The sequence below is a fragment of the Mirounga leonina genome, unplaced genomic scaffold (genome assembly GCF_011800145.1).
Source record: "Mirounga leonina isolate KUSES-001 unplaced genomic scaffold, KU_Mleo_1.0 Mir_175, whole genome shotgun sequence".
Lineage (NCBI taxonomy): Eukaryota > Metazoa > Chordata > Mammalia > Carnivora > Phocidae > Mirounga > Mirounga leonina.
In genome coordinates, this window is record NW_023270453.1 from 23,025,431 (window position 1) to 23,040,808 (window position 15,378).

At 61.4% G+C, this 15,378-nt stretch overlaps 1 protein-coding gene across 5 annotated transcripts in view; it reads right to left on the reverse strand.

Annotated features, from left to right (window-relative positions):
* Positions 1-1,212: 1,212 nt before the first annotated feature.
* ABCA3 (ATP binding cassette subfamily A member 3) overlaps positions 1,213-15,378 on the reverse strand; it is a 41,287-nt gene continuing 27,121 nt past the window's right edge. For 4 of the 5 annotated variants that reach the window (XM_035021999.1, XM_035021998.1, XM_035022001.1 and 1 more), the window contains 14 exons: positions 14,912-15,098; positions 13,691-13,994; positions 11,416-11,689; positions 8,642-8,846; positions 8,106-8,325; positions 7,641-7,799; positions 6,662-6,834; positions 5,997-6,125; positions 5,725-5,919; positions 3,917-4,104; positions 3,251-3,421; positions 2,795-2,985; positions 2,579-2,652; positions 1,213-2,149 (listed from right to left, as the gene is read on the reverse strand). In XM_035021999.1, the coding sequence (XP_034877890.1) occupies positions 2,018-2,149; positions 2,579-2,652; positions 2,795-2,985; positions 3,251-3,421; positions 3,917-4,104; positions 5,725-5,919; positions 5,997-6,125; positions 6,662-6,834; positions 7,641-7,799; positions 8,106-8,325; positions 8,642-8,846; positions 11,416-11,689; positions 13,691-13,994; positions 14,912-15,098 (2,602 nt within the window). In that variant the 3' untranslated portion in view covers positions 1,213-2,017. The remainder of the gene's footprint in view (positions 2,150-2,578; positions 2,653-2,794; positions 2,986-3,250; positions 3,422-3,916; positions 4,105-5,724; positions 5,920-5,996; positions 6,126-6,661; positions 6,835-7,640; positions 7,800-8,105; positions 8,326-8,641; positions 8,847-11,415; positions 11,690-13,690; positions 13,995-14,911; positions 15,099-15,378) is intronic. The other variant, XM_035022003.1, reaches the window with a different exon arrangement.

Sequence of the window (15,378 nt, forward strand, 5' to 3'; positions counted from 1 at the left end):
GGTGTCCAGCAGCCTTGCGCATGACCTGGCGATGCCCCTTCCAGCAGGACTCCTGGGGTCCCTCTGGCCTGGCTGCAGTGCTCCACGCTCGTCCCACAGACACCCCGGGCCCTATGGGCTCTCACCGACTGTGCAGCACACCGGCCCCTCTGGTCCCCACTGCGGCAGCTCAGCCCTGCCCTGCCCTCTCTCCAGCCACTGGTGGTCTTCCGAAGAAGGGTCTGGTCAGGACCACGGCCACTTTCATCCTGCCTGTCTCCACAGCCCTCTCTCCTTGTCTCGTCACACAAAGCACCTCTCTCTGGACCAATGCAATCTGATTCAGGGTGGGTGTGCCTCGCACATGCTGTTCCTTCAGTCTTGAATGCCTTTCCTCATGCCCTCAAAGGAAAGAAAAAGCCAGATTTCTAAATCTCTAACCCACAGGCTGAAAAGCAAGCTCAGGCCGTGGAGCAGTGGGGCCACCGGCTCTGCCCCTCCTCGCGCCGCCTGGCCAACCCCAGCAACCCTGAAGCGGCGCAGGCCTGCCTCCCAGAAGCTGCTTCCTGTGGGGCACGTTCAGGGCCACAACCACCCCGAGTTTACGTTTTATAACATGGAACTAAACGATGAGGGTGTAAGGAATTCTGAGGGGAACAGAAAGCTACTGGAGACTTTGCGGCGTTCTAAGCTTGGGGAGGCTGATAAAAATGCGCGAGACTGTCCTAAAGTGATGCAACAAGTCTCTAGAACTATGAATCCTAAGGGAATACAGAAAACAGAGATTCAAATCGTGGAAATTTAGGAAACTAAGAAATGGGGCGCCTGGGTGGCTCAGCCGTTAAGCGTCTGCCTTTGGCTCAGGTCATGGTCCCAGGGTCCTGGGATCGAACCCCACATTGGGCTCCCTGCTTGGTGGGAAGTCTGCTTCTCCCTCTCCCTCTGTGCACACACTCACTCTCTCAAATAAATTTAAAAATCTTAAAAAAACTATCAGAAATACGAGCATATAAATAAAAAGGAAGCTGATGCGGAAGAAGAATCTTCTGCCTAAAGCCCCGAATGGCCCTGGTGTCCGAGGCCTCCCGCCCCTCGGAGGTCTGCACAGCCCACCCTGACCCTGTGCTCGTGCCTCCTGGTGGGGACCGCGGACCTGCCGGGGGGGCCTGTTTAACCCGCTCTGGCACCTGCCGGCCTGGCTGCTTCACCTCCTGGCAGTGAGCGCTGGAAGTCACTCCATATAGACCGAGGTCATGTTCCCTCCCGAAATTTATTTTCTGGACAGAGTCACCGCGTGTCAGGTGCATCCTCCATAGACATAGACGGTCCCTTGGTCCCGCAGTGGTCCCTAACTGGCCTCCTGCTTGTGGCTTCTCCAGAAGCCAGCCTCGGGCATGAAGGACTGCCTTCTCTCCCCGAGCCCGCTGACCCTGGGAGACGCTGGTGTGATGGCGCCGGGCGTGGGGTCAGCCCTGCCTGGCATCGAGAGCATGCTCCGTGGAGCAGCGACTCCCAGGCCCCCCGGAAGCCAAGACCACAGACTGTGGTCACAAGCAGCACCTCCCTTGTGGACGGCCACAGGCAACACTCTCCATTCCGGGCAGCCTGGCGAGCCCTGCTGCCCGCTGTCCTGCTGGCTCCCCGTGTCGCCCCTGGGAGGCTCCATGCTGTGTGCAGATATGGGGCTGTTACTGGTGCTCGTCTCGTGAGCACTTGAGGAAATGCAAACCCCAGGTCGGCTGCAGCCCCTTCCCGAGGGGCTCTCTGCCCAGAGACCCCAAGGCTCGCCCGCACGTGGCTGCAGGGCTGCTTTTGCTGGGTCCTGAGTTCCAGAGAGGGGCTCTGGCCACTGCCTTGGACACAGATGTTTGCATGCTGATTCCCAGCGTGAGGGCTCCGACATCCTGGTCCCCACTGTGCCTTGATTCTCGCGTCCATTATAGAAAACGGTGATTGGAAATAAAGGTGCAGGATAAGATGAACTCGGAGGGGGAGGACGCCTGCCTGTGCGGCCACTTGCCCCACGCCTGCTGGCTCCTCATGGCCCCTCGTCCTCGGCAGGTGGCTGCAGGTGGGCGAAGCTCAGGAAGACCTGCTCCAGTGAGATCTGGCTCACAGAGTAGTCATCCACGGCATACTTCTCCTTGGCCTTCTCCAGAACACCAAACACCTTGTGGGAGCAGAAAAGCGGCTGTTAACAAGCCCAGGGGTGGGGGCACCTTGGCTGGTCTGGGAGTCCTCTGGCCCCAGGGGGTGGGGGGGTAAGGCTCCCAGAGTTCCTACCCTGCCCCAGCTGGAGCCCCGTGCTCCCCGGAGGAGGTGGGGGGCTGTGCAGGACGAGCAGGCCCTGGGGGCCAGGCTTCCCCCGAATCTTCCCAGCTCGGAGTGCAAACTTGGGCACGCTGTCTGGGCCAGTTTCCTTTTTGCACCCATTTTTTTCTGACTCAAATGAGCCTCTGAACCTGGCAGATTTTAGGATGAGTGCTAGAGCAGAAACTGTAAGACTCCTCTCTGGAAGGAGCCTAGAAGCCCCACAGAAGGAGTGATGGCTGTGAGGGCCTTCCCCAGCCCCAGCTAGGCTGGTAGGGCCCACACTCACCTTGGCCCAGCTGAGGTCATCCCCGGGCAGGTGGTAGTGGACCATCCCTTGGTGCTCATCTTCCAGGACGCTGCCTGCATGAAGAAGATACCATGTGCCCGTGAGGGCCAGGCTGGAGGGCCTGGGACCATGCAGTCATGGCCCTCCTCCCAGGGGTCAGGGACGGGGGACTCGGCAGGGGTGAGGCACAGATGCCCTCTGTGCAGTGGCCCTCACCTGGGAAGGTCAGGTTCACAAACGCCTTGAACTCCTCCAGCGCCTCCTGCTGCCCGTCGCAGCGGACCTTGGCCCGCAGGGAGTAGCCGCTGCCAAACTTGCTCTTGAGGTGCTGTGGGCTGCCCAGGCACTTGAACTGACCCTGCACCATGATGGCCAGCCGGGTGCATAAAGCCTCGCATTCCTCCATGCTGGGGAGAGGGGCAGAGGCCTGACAAGGGGCCGGGGGATGCCAATGCCTGCCTTCTGTGTCAAAGGCTCAGGCAGAGGGGCCGGTGTCGACGGCCAGATCACACTGTTCCTGATTCCCATGTTCAGAGGGTGGCCCACATGGCTAGCTGGCGACTTTCCTCACAGACTCTGAACCAGCTGCTGACAGGTCTTCTGTCCACCCGGCCCCACCCGGCCAGCCCTCGTCCCGGCTCTTCCACTGACCCCCCGAGACCCCGGCTCTACCTGTGGGAGGTGATGACGATGGCCTTGCCCGACTCTCGGGCCCGTGCCACAGTGTCCCAGAGCAGGCGCCGGGCCACGGGGTCCATGCCAGTGGATGGCTCGTCCAGGAAGATGACCGAAGGCTCTCCAAGCAGGGCGATGCCTGTGCTCAGCTTCCGCTTGTTGCCACCGCTGGGAGCAAGGGGGAGTGTAGGGGGCAAGGCTCATAATTAGCACAGGCTCCCTGTGTCCTAGCATCAGACTGGGCCCAGTGATCACAGAGCGCCCCGGGTAAACAGGAATGAGGGGATCGTGCCTGGAAAGCCCACCTTGTGGTTTTGGGGGCCCCAAGGAAAGCTGTGCTGGGGGGTCAGTCCACACCCACACAGAGGATGGTAACACCGTCGGTTTCTGCTGACCAGGGTCTGACAGGCCTGACCTCCCCCTGGCCTGGCCGTGCCTCCCAGTGGCAGGAACCGGCAGGGCAGCCCCCCCCACCCCCCCGCCCCACGCTGCCTGGGTCATGCCACCAGATCCCCATCCCATCCTGGAAAGACGGGTGGGAGCTCTGGCCCTGGACCCGTTTGGCTGCCCCCAGCCTTACGGTAAGGGAGACTCAGACTCCACCCCAGGGGCGTGGCAGTCACTGCGGCTCTGGGCGGTTAGGGGGCCAGAGTGCAGCCACACCTGTATGTCCTGACCAGCTTGTTGGCATGTGGCTCTAGAAGCAGGCCCCGGAGCGTGTTCTCCACGCAGGCGCCGATGTGGCGTTCGGGGATGCCCCGAAGCCGGGCGTACATGACCAGCGTCTCCCAGCCCGTCATGTGGTCCAGCAGAGCGTCAAACTGGGGGCAGTAGCCGATCCGCTGCCGCACCTGGAGGTGGGGTGCAGGGGGTGCAGCGGGTCAGAGGGGGGCTCCTCCAGGTTTCTCCCAGCGGATCTGTGTGGGGCGGCCCGGCGGTGGACAAGCCCCGGCGGCCCCCACGCTGCACTTTGTCAGGGACACTGGAGGGCCCTGGCCAGCTCGCGGACGCCCGGGCGCACATCCCACCCCACCCCTAGGCGCCAGAGACTGCAGGAGCCAATGCGGCCACGGCATGCGGGGTGGGCAGGAGCACGAGGCCACCATCACTGTGATGTCTGTGTCACCGCTCCTGCACCATGAGACGTTAAGCAGGCGCGGGGCATGTAAGCCCTTCCCCTCTGCTCCCGCTGATCAAGGAGGGGTTTGTGGGCGGCGCCTCTGGGGCGGGCGGCGCTTGGACCCCGTGCAGCCGCACCGTCTCCCCAGCTACTGCAGCAGCAGGCGAGGGGCCGGCAAGCCTGGGGCTGGTCTGTGGATTCCAGACGGGGTTTTCTCTCTCTTTACCCTCCTGGGGGCTCCTAGGCTTCAGCCGCCCGGGAACACCCTCTCTCTGCCGCTGCCCCATCACTCAGTACCGTCCCCGTGCTCTCCCACCCCCTGGAGCTCAGACCGGACAAATGGATGAGTCCCCTCCCTCTCCAGCTTCTAAGACGTGTTTATGGTTTTCTTTTTCCTGCCTGTGTGTCTAATCTTGTTTGTTTCTCTAAACACGGTAAACACAGGTGTTTTAGAATCCAGGTCTGGCGGTGGCAAATCTAAAGTGCTGGGCTTTTTTCTCCCGCGGGTTCTTGACACGGGGCTATGCTTCCTTTGTTTCTCAGTGTGTGTGAACTGCCCACAGGCCCTGGAACACTGTCTGGGGCTTCTTGGGGGGCCTCAGAGGAAGGCCTTCCTCTAGACAATGTAGGCGGCACTCTGCAGGCATGGCGGACTAGAAGCCCCCACTGCCAGATGGGACACGCGGTTGCCCCAAGGCCCTGGCCCACGCTCTGCCTCTCCCCTCGGCACACAGAGGACCCCCCAACCCAATCCCCAGGGGTGCAGAGAGTGGGAGGGCAGCCTGGTTCATCCTTACCTGGCCCCACGTGGAGAAAGTCTCATGTCACACCCTACCATGGGGGCCCCGGGCCTCGGTTTCTCCTTCACTCAATAAGGCCCTGAAACCTGTGCCCGGGGGGCCAGGAGCACCGTGTGCTCTCTGCAGAGGTGGAACCTGCCATGCCTCTAGGGGCTCAAGAATTTTGGCTGGGGCTCCTCACTGTGCATCGGGCTCTATGATGCTCTTAACAATAGGCTTTGTCACTGACATTTTACCCAGCTGTGGTTCTTGATGGAATGCCTGGTCTGAGCAGCTCAGGGCACCGTTATGATCAATCTGTGCACATGGACTGCACAGTGCTGTGAGCACCATGGCCCCGGGGCCAGAGAAGCGGCTTCTCAGAGAGAGGCTGTGGCCTGGGCCCTTCGGGCCTAGGGGGCTCTTATCTTCCTGTTCTCTCTGTTCTCCCCATTGCTTTGCTCTGGCCCCAGTCACTGCCTCGTCCTCCTGTCCACGCACCGTGAGCCAGAAACGAGCCCCATCCCTGCCTCCACGGGGCCCCCTCTTCCCGCCTCTCTGGCTGCACCCACCTTCCCGATTTCAGAGCTGATGCTGTAGCCCCCGACAAAGGCATCCCCAGATGTGATGGTCTCCTCCCCCGTCAGCATTTTGAAAGTTGTGGTTTTCCCGGCTCCGTTGAAACCCAGCAAGCCGAAACACTCCCCTTTATGGACTGCAAGGGAGATCTTGTCCACGGCAAGTAGGGGCGTCGTCTGCTCGTACACCTGCGGGACACCGGGCTTTGGGGCCTGCAGGCAGCCAAGGGGGGTGCCCGGGGCCCATGTGGGGAGGCCCACCTTACCTTGGAGAGCTCCTTGATAACCAGAGGTGTGTCCAGCAGGGAGTCCATGCTGGGGGCCAGGACCCGGTTCCTTTCATCCACCACATCCTGGTCCTCAGGAGGTGCTGACGTCCGAGCGTACGCTTCCGTCTAATTGTTCCAGAAAAAGACCACATGAGTGAGCTCCAGCTCAGGGTGTCCTCTTCCATGGGACAAAGGGTGGGGGTCTCTAAGACCGCTGGTGTGCTGACTCAGGGCTTTCACAAGGACAGCTGGTGGACTTAAGGGCTGACATGAGCACCGAGGAGATGCAGACAGCCAAGGAGCAAGGATGGTGCAGCACACATCGAGAAAGCCAAGAGCCTCTGGTGAGGGTGTGGGGGGCTGTACTATGTGGACAGAAGCTCCTTGTCAGAGCGGTCTTCACAGGTCAGAGCAGACCCCCCGCCCTGGGTTCCTGTGTCCGTCCAGTGCAGTTTCCGCCCAGGCTGCGTTTGTGGGACGGGAGGTAGGTGACAAACACGAGGGCTACCGGTCCGACAGCCTCTGCCAAGACGGAGGCTGTGGGGACCCCAGGGTCTGGGACTGGAGAGCCCGGGGGCTGGTGAGCATGGCGGCCCTCCCGTGCGTGCACCTGCCCAGGCCAGAGGGAGGTGGAGGTGTGGGGAGTGCTGGGGGTCACTCACCAGCGCCCGCCTCCTCCAGAAGGCACAGAGGCAGGTCTTCAGCCTCCACAGCGTGTCGGTCTCGATGAGGAAGAGCAGGCTGAGGTAGGCAAATCCAGAAGCTGCCATGGAGGTCACGAACCTGCCGACCCCCGGGGCGCTCCACGCATAGAAGTTCTGCTGGTACTGGATGTCTGTGTGGGCAAGGGAGTGAGCACCACGCCCTCCTGCCCTGCGCTGTCCCATGTGCCCCCGCCCTGTGCGCCCCCCCCCCGCCCCACGTGCCCTCTCACCCCGCGTCCCAGCCCGAGCCCCTCTCTAGGCCCACAGGTGCCTGCACACCAGCCTCCGACAGAGGCTGTGAGGGCACAGGGTCCACTCATCTTCTGAGGCTGCACCCTGTGCTTGTCACTGCCTCACAGAAGCCCCAAGAACTGCCGACATCTGTGAGCAGTTTTACTTTGCAAGGGGTGCCTGTGACAAGTGACCGAGTCATGCCCTCACTTGCTCACTCCCACGCTCCTTCCCTGCTCAGGGGGAGGGGCGGGGCTGCACTGAGACGTGAAGATGTGACCCCCCCACCTCACCCCCATGGTCACAGAGGTGACAGATGACCACAGCTGAAGACTGGTCCAGGCACTGATAGGGCATGTGGTGGGCTGAAAGGTGGCCCCCAGAACAACACGACACGTCCTAACCCCCAGAACCCATGAGCAACTCCACTTAAAAAAGGATCTTTGCAGATGTAAAAAGCTAAGGGTCTCGAGGTGAGATCCCGCATTTGGGATGGGCCCTGAATCCAACCACAGACGTCCTTGCAGGAGAAAGATGAGGGAGGCTGGAGATACAGAGATGCCTGGGTGGCAGAGGGACCCAGGGGTCAGCCTGGGGGCGGCCTGGGGTGAGGGGGCGCCCCCTCACAGAGCGGAACAAAGGTCCCCCCCAGGAGAGCCCCGCCGCGGGGTGCGGGGTGGTGAGGGGCGGCCATGGGGACACTCACTGTACTTCCTGCAGTAGTGGGCCGCGACCTCCGAGGAGGTGCAGTACCTCCGCATCTCAAAGTTCTCGTGGAAGCTGCTGACCGCCATCCCCAGACAATGGTTGGGCAGCACCAGGAACACGTGGTCCAGGGTTCTGGAAAGCTCTTCTAACTTGACCGCTGTGGGGAGGGGCACAGACCAGTGGACGCTGGGGGACACACGAGTGCGGTGTGTGGGGGCCAGATGCCCAGCCGGGTGTTACCCCCATGTGGGGTGCCAGGCCCTCCCAGGACAGCACCTGTGGGACAGCACCCCCACGCCCTCCCGGCTGAAACCTTGAGGCGGAAGTGCCGCGGGCCCAGCAGGGCCACATTTGGCAGAGGGGCCTGGCCCAGTGCCCGCTGGTGCCGCCCAGGTTCGGGGCAGAGTGGCTCCGCGGGCACCCGGGGTGAGGGGTGAGGGGCGGGGGGTCCGCAGGCCCCCACCTGGGATGCGCATGATGGTGACCATGAGGAAGGTGGCTATGCCCGACAGGATGTTGAATATGGTCAGCCTCGTGTAAGCAGTGGCTGCTCCCGAGAAGAAGAAGTTCATCAGGTACATGAGGGGGATGATGGCCCAGCCATAGAGCATGAGCAGCAACAGGGCATCTGCCATGTGGCCGTCGCGCGTGAAGGCGTGCACGTCAAAGGCTTTGAACACCACCTGCGGCGGCACAGAGGCAGGTGGCTCGGGGGCCCTGTCTCCCCGGTGGCTTTCAGCCCTGGGACTCCCCCCGATAACCTGTCCCACGCCCCTCTGTACTTGGAGTCATCATGGGGCACGCCGCTCTGGGGCCCTGCCCGCCACCATGGGGCGGAGGCTGGGGGTACAGACACAGATGAGGGGTGTTCCCGGCCACCCTCCCAGATGGGGCTGAGCAGCCGGCATGCACCCCAGGCTGGCTGCAGTCAGTGCAGGGGCCCCAGAGCAAGCCCCCTGTGACGTGCGGGGGGGTGTCCCAGCACCTCGCAGCCCTCACCAGAAGCAGCAGACTGGGGACGAGGAAGGACATGAGGTCCCACAGCAGTGCGGAGAGCCAAAAAATAGCCACGTGGACCCCGCTCACAAACTGGACATGCTTGGCCTGGACGGCCCTCTCGCTGACTGCCAGGATGGAGAAGGTGCTGGCCAGGAACGCCATGGCGAACAGCAAGTTGAGAGCGATGTTGAATCCCTTCCGGCCCCTGCGGGGGGTTGGGGGGACAGGGCAGGTCAGGGACTGGGTGGGGACCAGGCAGCAGGGGACATTCATTGAGTCACTGGTCACCATCCAAAGCATGCGGTGGAGCGGCCCAGCCGCTAAGGGGGGTTAAGAGAGAATGCCAGAGCTGTGTGTGTGTGTTGAGGGGGGGCGGGTCTCAGAGCAGGGAAAATCTCATCCACCCCAGAACTCCTCCTCTGGGCTTCCGGTCCCCAGTGATGGCAGCACCACTCTCCCAGCCCCCCACTCCCCACAGACATGCAGGTGACGGGCCACCACTGATCCGCCTTTCCACATCTCCTGAGAACCCCCCTGTGGCTGGCTCCCCCCTGGCCAGGCCCGCCCCCCCCAGCGGCTCATCTCCCGCATTGGGCACATCCCACATTCTGCAATCGGTTGTCAGAAACCAGCACGGGGGGCGTTACTCTGCTGCTTAAAGACTTCCCGTCTGTCTCAAAAATGGCATTTCGACACCTGGATGCTACTTGGCTGGAAACAGAATTATGGATACACATTACAACATGGCTGGGCCTTGGAAGTGAAAGAAGCCAGTCACAAAAGGCCTCTCACTATACGATTCCATCAGTAGGAGATGTCCTGAGCAGGTACGTCCCCAGATGGGACAGCGCGGAGGCCGCTTGGAGAAGGGGAAGGAGGATCGGCAGTGACTGCTGTGTCCTGGGGCTCCCGTGGGCGTGACGGCTCACTCAGTAAAATCACGCTGTGGTCCAAGAGGCACAGGAGAACGTGCTGGGCACCACGAAGCACCAGGGAAATGCCAATCAAAGCCGCAGGGAGAGACCACCTCACAGAGATCTCACGTCTGGTATGTGCGGGCAAGGACGCGGAGAGAGGGCAGCCCTCGTGCGCTGTGGGTGGGAATGCACACGGGGGTGGCTGCCGCTCGGGAGAACAGCGCGGAGGGCCCGCAGAAAGTTAAACCCAGAGCCACCATATGCTCCAGAAATCGCACTTTCTCAGAAAATGGAAACTCGAAACTCGAAAACTCGAATCCACATGTTCGTGGCAGCATTGCTTACAACGGCCGAGAGAGAAACAACCAAGTGTCCATCGGCAGGATCAAGAAACCAGGGTCTAATCAAAAGGGAATACTTTCCAGCCACAACAAAGAAAGACATCCTGCTATTTGTGACAATGTGGATGGTTCTTGAGGACAATGAGCTAAATTAAGTACATCACACAAAGAAAGACAAATACCCTATGATTTCCCTTACGTATGGAATCTGAAAAAACCCAAATCCAAATGGAAGTCGTAGACCCAGAGAACAGATTGGTGGTTGCCAGAGGTGGGGGTTAGGGGGTGGGCACAGCAGGTGAGGGGTCAACATGTACGGCTTCCCCGTCGTAAGATAAACGTGTCCTGGGCTGTCGCGTACAACATGGGGACTACCGTGAAGGTTAGCGATCCTGGATCGCGTGTCGAAAAGTCGCTCAGAGAGACAACCTTAAAACTGCTCATCACAGGAGAAAAAACTCTGGAACTCGTGTGACCAGGGATGTGACCAGATCCAGGTGGTGAGGGTTCACCACACATTTGGAACTAATGTGACCTCGTGCGTCAGTGACCGCAAGCATGCCGAGGGCCCCACACTCCGAACACGCTAAAGACCATTTGACCGTACGTTACACACGGGTGCACAGTTCTATCTGCTCACGCTGCAAACACAAAACAGAGTCCCACCGCCCCGTCCACCACACTGAACCCACCGGGAGGGAGCTGCCCCTTGTTCTGGCTCAGCCCCTGCCCCGCCCGGATCTGAAGGCCCCGCAGGCCTGTCTCCCCAGGGCCCAGTCAAAGTGGAGGCCCCAGAGTGGTGTGGTTCCAACCCTGCAGTGTGCTCGTCTGCTCCTGGAGGGGCAGACAACGGCCACCGTGTCTCTGCTTTCGGGTCATGGAGGTCGTGGAGGGGGAGACTGCGTAGGGTCTGCGTAGGGCCCAGAGTGCAGTCCAGTATGGGGCAGGGCGTGAAGATGAAACTGCCAACCCCATTAATTGCCCTACATGGGGTGATGGTTCTGAAATTAACTGATTTTCTCGGGCTTTCTCTGGATGGTCCCAGGGTTTGGGGGGCTCTGTAACCAGTGTGGGGGAGAGTCCCCCATGCATCAGGGCAGGACAAGGCCTGAGAACAGAGATGTCCATGGGGCTTCCTGACTCGCAGCTGCCTCGGGCAGCGACCCCTGACCTCGCTGTGTTCTGCATCCTGGTCGTGTGCTGGGACCCCTGGGGACAGCAGTCAGCAAGAGCTGGGTACAGACTTGGGAAGAGGGCCCGGCCGCCCTCCAAATCCTCAGGAGTCCCCCCTCGGAGACCTCAGTGGATGGAGGACAGGGTCTCACCAGCTACCCAAAGAAAGAGTATGAAAGGCTGAGGAAGATGTAGGGTAGGGGTTCCCTGGCCAGAACCCAGAAGCTTCCTGAAGGCAGACACAATGCCATTGGTGGTCCCTGGCACTGCCCCGGGGGCTTGGTCCTGATGGTTGGGGGTGGGGCTCTGGCAGAGGGGCAGGGGGCGGGGGCGGCACACATACTCGTTGAACTGGTCCTTGGCGGCCTGCAGGGTGGTCCGGGGCTGGGGGTAGTTGGAGACCATGATGGAGGCCCGGGGGCCACACAGCTGCTTGAACAGAAGGTTGTCCACGACGGCCAGTGCAGTAGCCGGGGAGTGGTATGCCTGGTTGTTGAACAGGGCAGTGACCACCATCCGCTCGCCGACGTCTCTGAAGGACACCGCCACCAAGCACCGCTCGTTAAAGCCGCCTCCCTCCACCGAGGCCCTGAAAATCAGGAACTCCTCCAGATCACCTGGGGGGGGACAATGGCAGGGTGAGTGGCGGAGGACAGCCCCCTGGGGTGCGTGCCTGAGGCTCTGGAGGAACCGCAGGAAGGACACGGGCCGAGGAGCCACGTCATGGGAGCAGCAGGGCCTGAGGCTGCAGGACTCTGGTGAGCAGGCACACCGTAGCCACAGGAGGCCATGTGGGCGGAGTAAGCTCCTCCTTGTGCCCCACAAATGCCCCCTGGGGGGGGACACTAAAGGAGCAGCCTTGGACCAGGGCCGGCATGGCAGGGAGGAGGCTGCTCAGAAGGAGGCAGAGCTGTCTCAGCTGATGGGCGCTGGGCGGGCCAGCAGATACAGGGAGGGGCGGCCAGGGGACAGGGAGGGGCTGCCCTCGTTGGGGGGGCAATTAGACAGGACCTCTGCCTGTTTTTCTGGTGTTCCAGTTTCTATGGAATGAATAAGTACCTTTTCAGAAAAAAATAAGATGATTTTTCAAAAGAATGGCCTGGGATGCCTGGATGGCTCAGTCACTTAAGTGTCTGCCTTCGGCTCAGATCATGATCCCGGGGTCCCCAGATTGAGCCTCACATCGGGCTCCCTGCTTGGCGGGGAGTCTGCTTCTCTCTCTACCTCTCTTTCTGTGCGTGCGCGTGCTCTCTCTCTCAAATAAATGAATAAAATCTTTAAAAAAAAGAGTGGCCTGGGGGAGGGGGGTGCAGGGAGGAGGAGCATTCCCTCGTCACCCGGAAGAACCCCAGCCAACTCTCACTTCAGGTCTTGGACCGGGCATTCGGGTTCTGGACAGTCCTGCTGGCTCTCACTTGGCTCCCTGGCAGATGCCTGGAGAGAAGGGGGTCTGACCAGGGGTGCCGGGGTCTGCCCTATGCTCCCTGCTGGCTGCATGGTCCAGCATCACACGCACCCGCTTACACCCTCGCTGCCCTGGCCCTGCCTCTCACTCAGCTGTAGATGAGTCCAACAAGGACACCTGCCCTACGGGACCCAGGGTCAGTGAGGGGACAGGGACATGTCTGTGAGCCCTAACTTCAATAGTTACAAAGGCTCCATCCGCCCCAGCCTGCCATAGCTGTCATTACACAAGGAAAAGAATCAGATGTCCTTAAATACAGCGTAAAAAGACCACACAGCGAGGTAGTCAAAACCGCGGGTTCGCATGCTTGACAAGGGAATGGACATCTCGGCCGTCCAGGAGGACTCAGGCCAGGGGCACCTGAGGCTATGTCCCGAATGCCCCAGAGCCACCGTGTGCCATGAGAGCCCCAAATTCCTGGGGCCAGGCTGGGTGGCAGCCAGCGAACAAGGCTGGGGGGGCACGGAGATGACAAGAGCGCCCACTGCGGTCTCAGCGGGGCTAACCCAGTGACGGTGGTGGGCAGGGCTGCTCACGTTCCTCCTAGCAGCAGTGCCCACTGCAAGGCTGGCCTGTGCCAGGGACATTCAGCCTTTTCCTAAACAAGAACCTGATTCCTGCCAAGATCGGCTGGCAACCCAGTGTACCGGCCGGGATGTGGGAGGGGAGCGGTGAACCGAGCCAGCCTTCCCACATGACCCTTTTAACCCGAGCGCGAGGTCTGCTCTCAGCCCAGGGCAATGTCCGGCTGCCACCACCAGGACGTGGATGGTTCGGGTTTGATGTGATGGAAGAAAGCGCTGAGTCCCCTCAGTGCACGTTGTGACCAGCCCGGCAAACAGAGGCCACGGAGGTTTCGCATTTCACCTACAACGGCCCCAAAACAGACAACCTTGGTCCACGGCTGCCTGGGCAAACCTTAGCCCTAGACGCTGCCCCATGTCTCCCTCTGACTCGGGCGATGGCCTTCTCCCCCAGTGGCAATGTCTAGAGGCGTTTTTGGATGTCGTGACGGAACCAGGGAAGGGGGGTGCTTCTGAACATGCCACGGTGCACGGGACCGCAAGGAACCAACCGGCCCGGATGCCCATGGCGTCTGGGCTGAGCAGCTGGGCTCAGACGACTCGGCCCGAGCCCCGCGGCCGCCCCTTACCCAGCACCTCCCGCGGCTCCTGGCCCTCAGCCTGCAGCATGTCTTTCAGACGCTCTGCCAGCAGCTGGTCCAGCCGGGAGGCCCCCGGAACGGCGAAGGGCACAACGGTTCGGCCGTATGCGCCCAGGGTCAGCTCCAGCCTGGGGTCGTCGAAGGTCTCTGAGGAGTAGTTGATGGCCAGGAGGGCCAGGGTGACGCATGTCAGCGGGACCAGGACCTGGGCCACCACCATCTTCCACTCGCGCAAGCTGTACGTGGCCTTCTTCAGGAACATGGCCCAGAACTGCTGGCAGTGGAGGGCGAGCTGTGGCAGAGGGGACGAGCTGCCACGGCTGCCACGGCTGCCACGCAGGCCAGCGTGGGACCCCCACCCAGAAGCAGCAGCGGCCGGTCCAAATGCAAGCCTGGGGCCTCGGGCTGACATGCACCCCAAGGCCCTAGGGCCACTCGCAAAACTCCTTCAGTAACATGACGTGGCCTTGGGGGCGGTGGTCTCACTGCCGTGGAGGCCAGGCGGGCGCCGGGCGCTGGGGGACCAGCTGCGGTCCCACAGGGGAGCCAAGCCTCTGCCCTTCCCCTGATCCTGGTGGGAGGACCCGGCGTGCGCTCACATGGGAGCAGAGGGGCTGCCCTTTGCTGTCCTCCCAGAGTGGGTGCCGGGGTCAGAGGGTCAGAGGCCTGCTCAGCCACACGCCAGCTGTGCCCCTGGGCCCAGGCCCCCTGTGTTCTGTCTGCAAAATGGGGCCTATGCTGCTCTCTACCTCACTGAGCGAGCACGAGGCCTACGGCTAGCCCTCGGTACACAGAGCACCATAAGCATCACGTGCAATGTTCGCTCATTCATGAGCGGCCCAGTGACAACAAGAGGAAATGACAGTTGCTGATTAAAATGCTCCGGGTTGGGCACCTGGGTGGCTCAGATGGTTAAGCGTCTGCCTTCAGCTCAGGTCATGATCCCAGGGTTCTGAGATCGAGCCCCGCATCGGGCTCCCTGCTCAGCGGGGAGCCTGCTTCTCCCTCTCCCTCTCCCTGTCTGTCTCTTATGAATAAATAAATAAAATCTTTAAAAAAAAAAATGCTCCGGGTTTTCCTTCTCTCTGCCATGACTGCGTGACCTGCAATCTACTTTCTTCCCAGGGAGCTGAGCCTCCGCAAGCCCTCGTCGGCCCCCGTGGATGCCAACAGGTGGGGTTCAGGGGCCCCCCAGCCCTCTGCGCTCACCCCAGTGTTGAGCTTGGCAGTGGTGCACTCGTCCTCGATCAGGGAGCCCACGCCGTTGGTCGGGTCCATGGCCCCACACAGGTGGCTGTCCACAGCCCAGTCGCTCGCCCGCCTCTCATGCTGGTATTGCAGGGCAGGGAGCTGGATGGCTTGGATGTCCATGCTTGTGTCCACCAGCTTGCCGACCCTGCGCCGAGACACGAGAGGCTGGTCAGCGCTCGGCTCCTCGCGGATGCCGTCCCACTGGGAGGAAGAGCACACCATTGGCTTTGCCGGCTGGTAGGCGGTTCATTTCCTCACTCACTCATCCATAGATGCCCCAGACTCCAGGCACCGCAGCCAAGTGGAGTCCGGCAGAGACATCCAGACAAGGCCCTGCCCATGAGGACCTCCCTGGGAAATGGGCCGGGCGTGTGTGGGGAGTGTAGGCAGGGAGGCCGGCCACTCTGTTGCCTCCCCTAGGACCC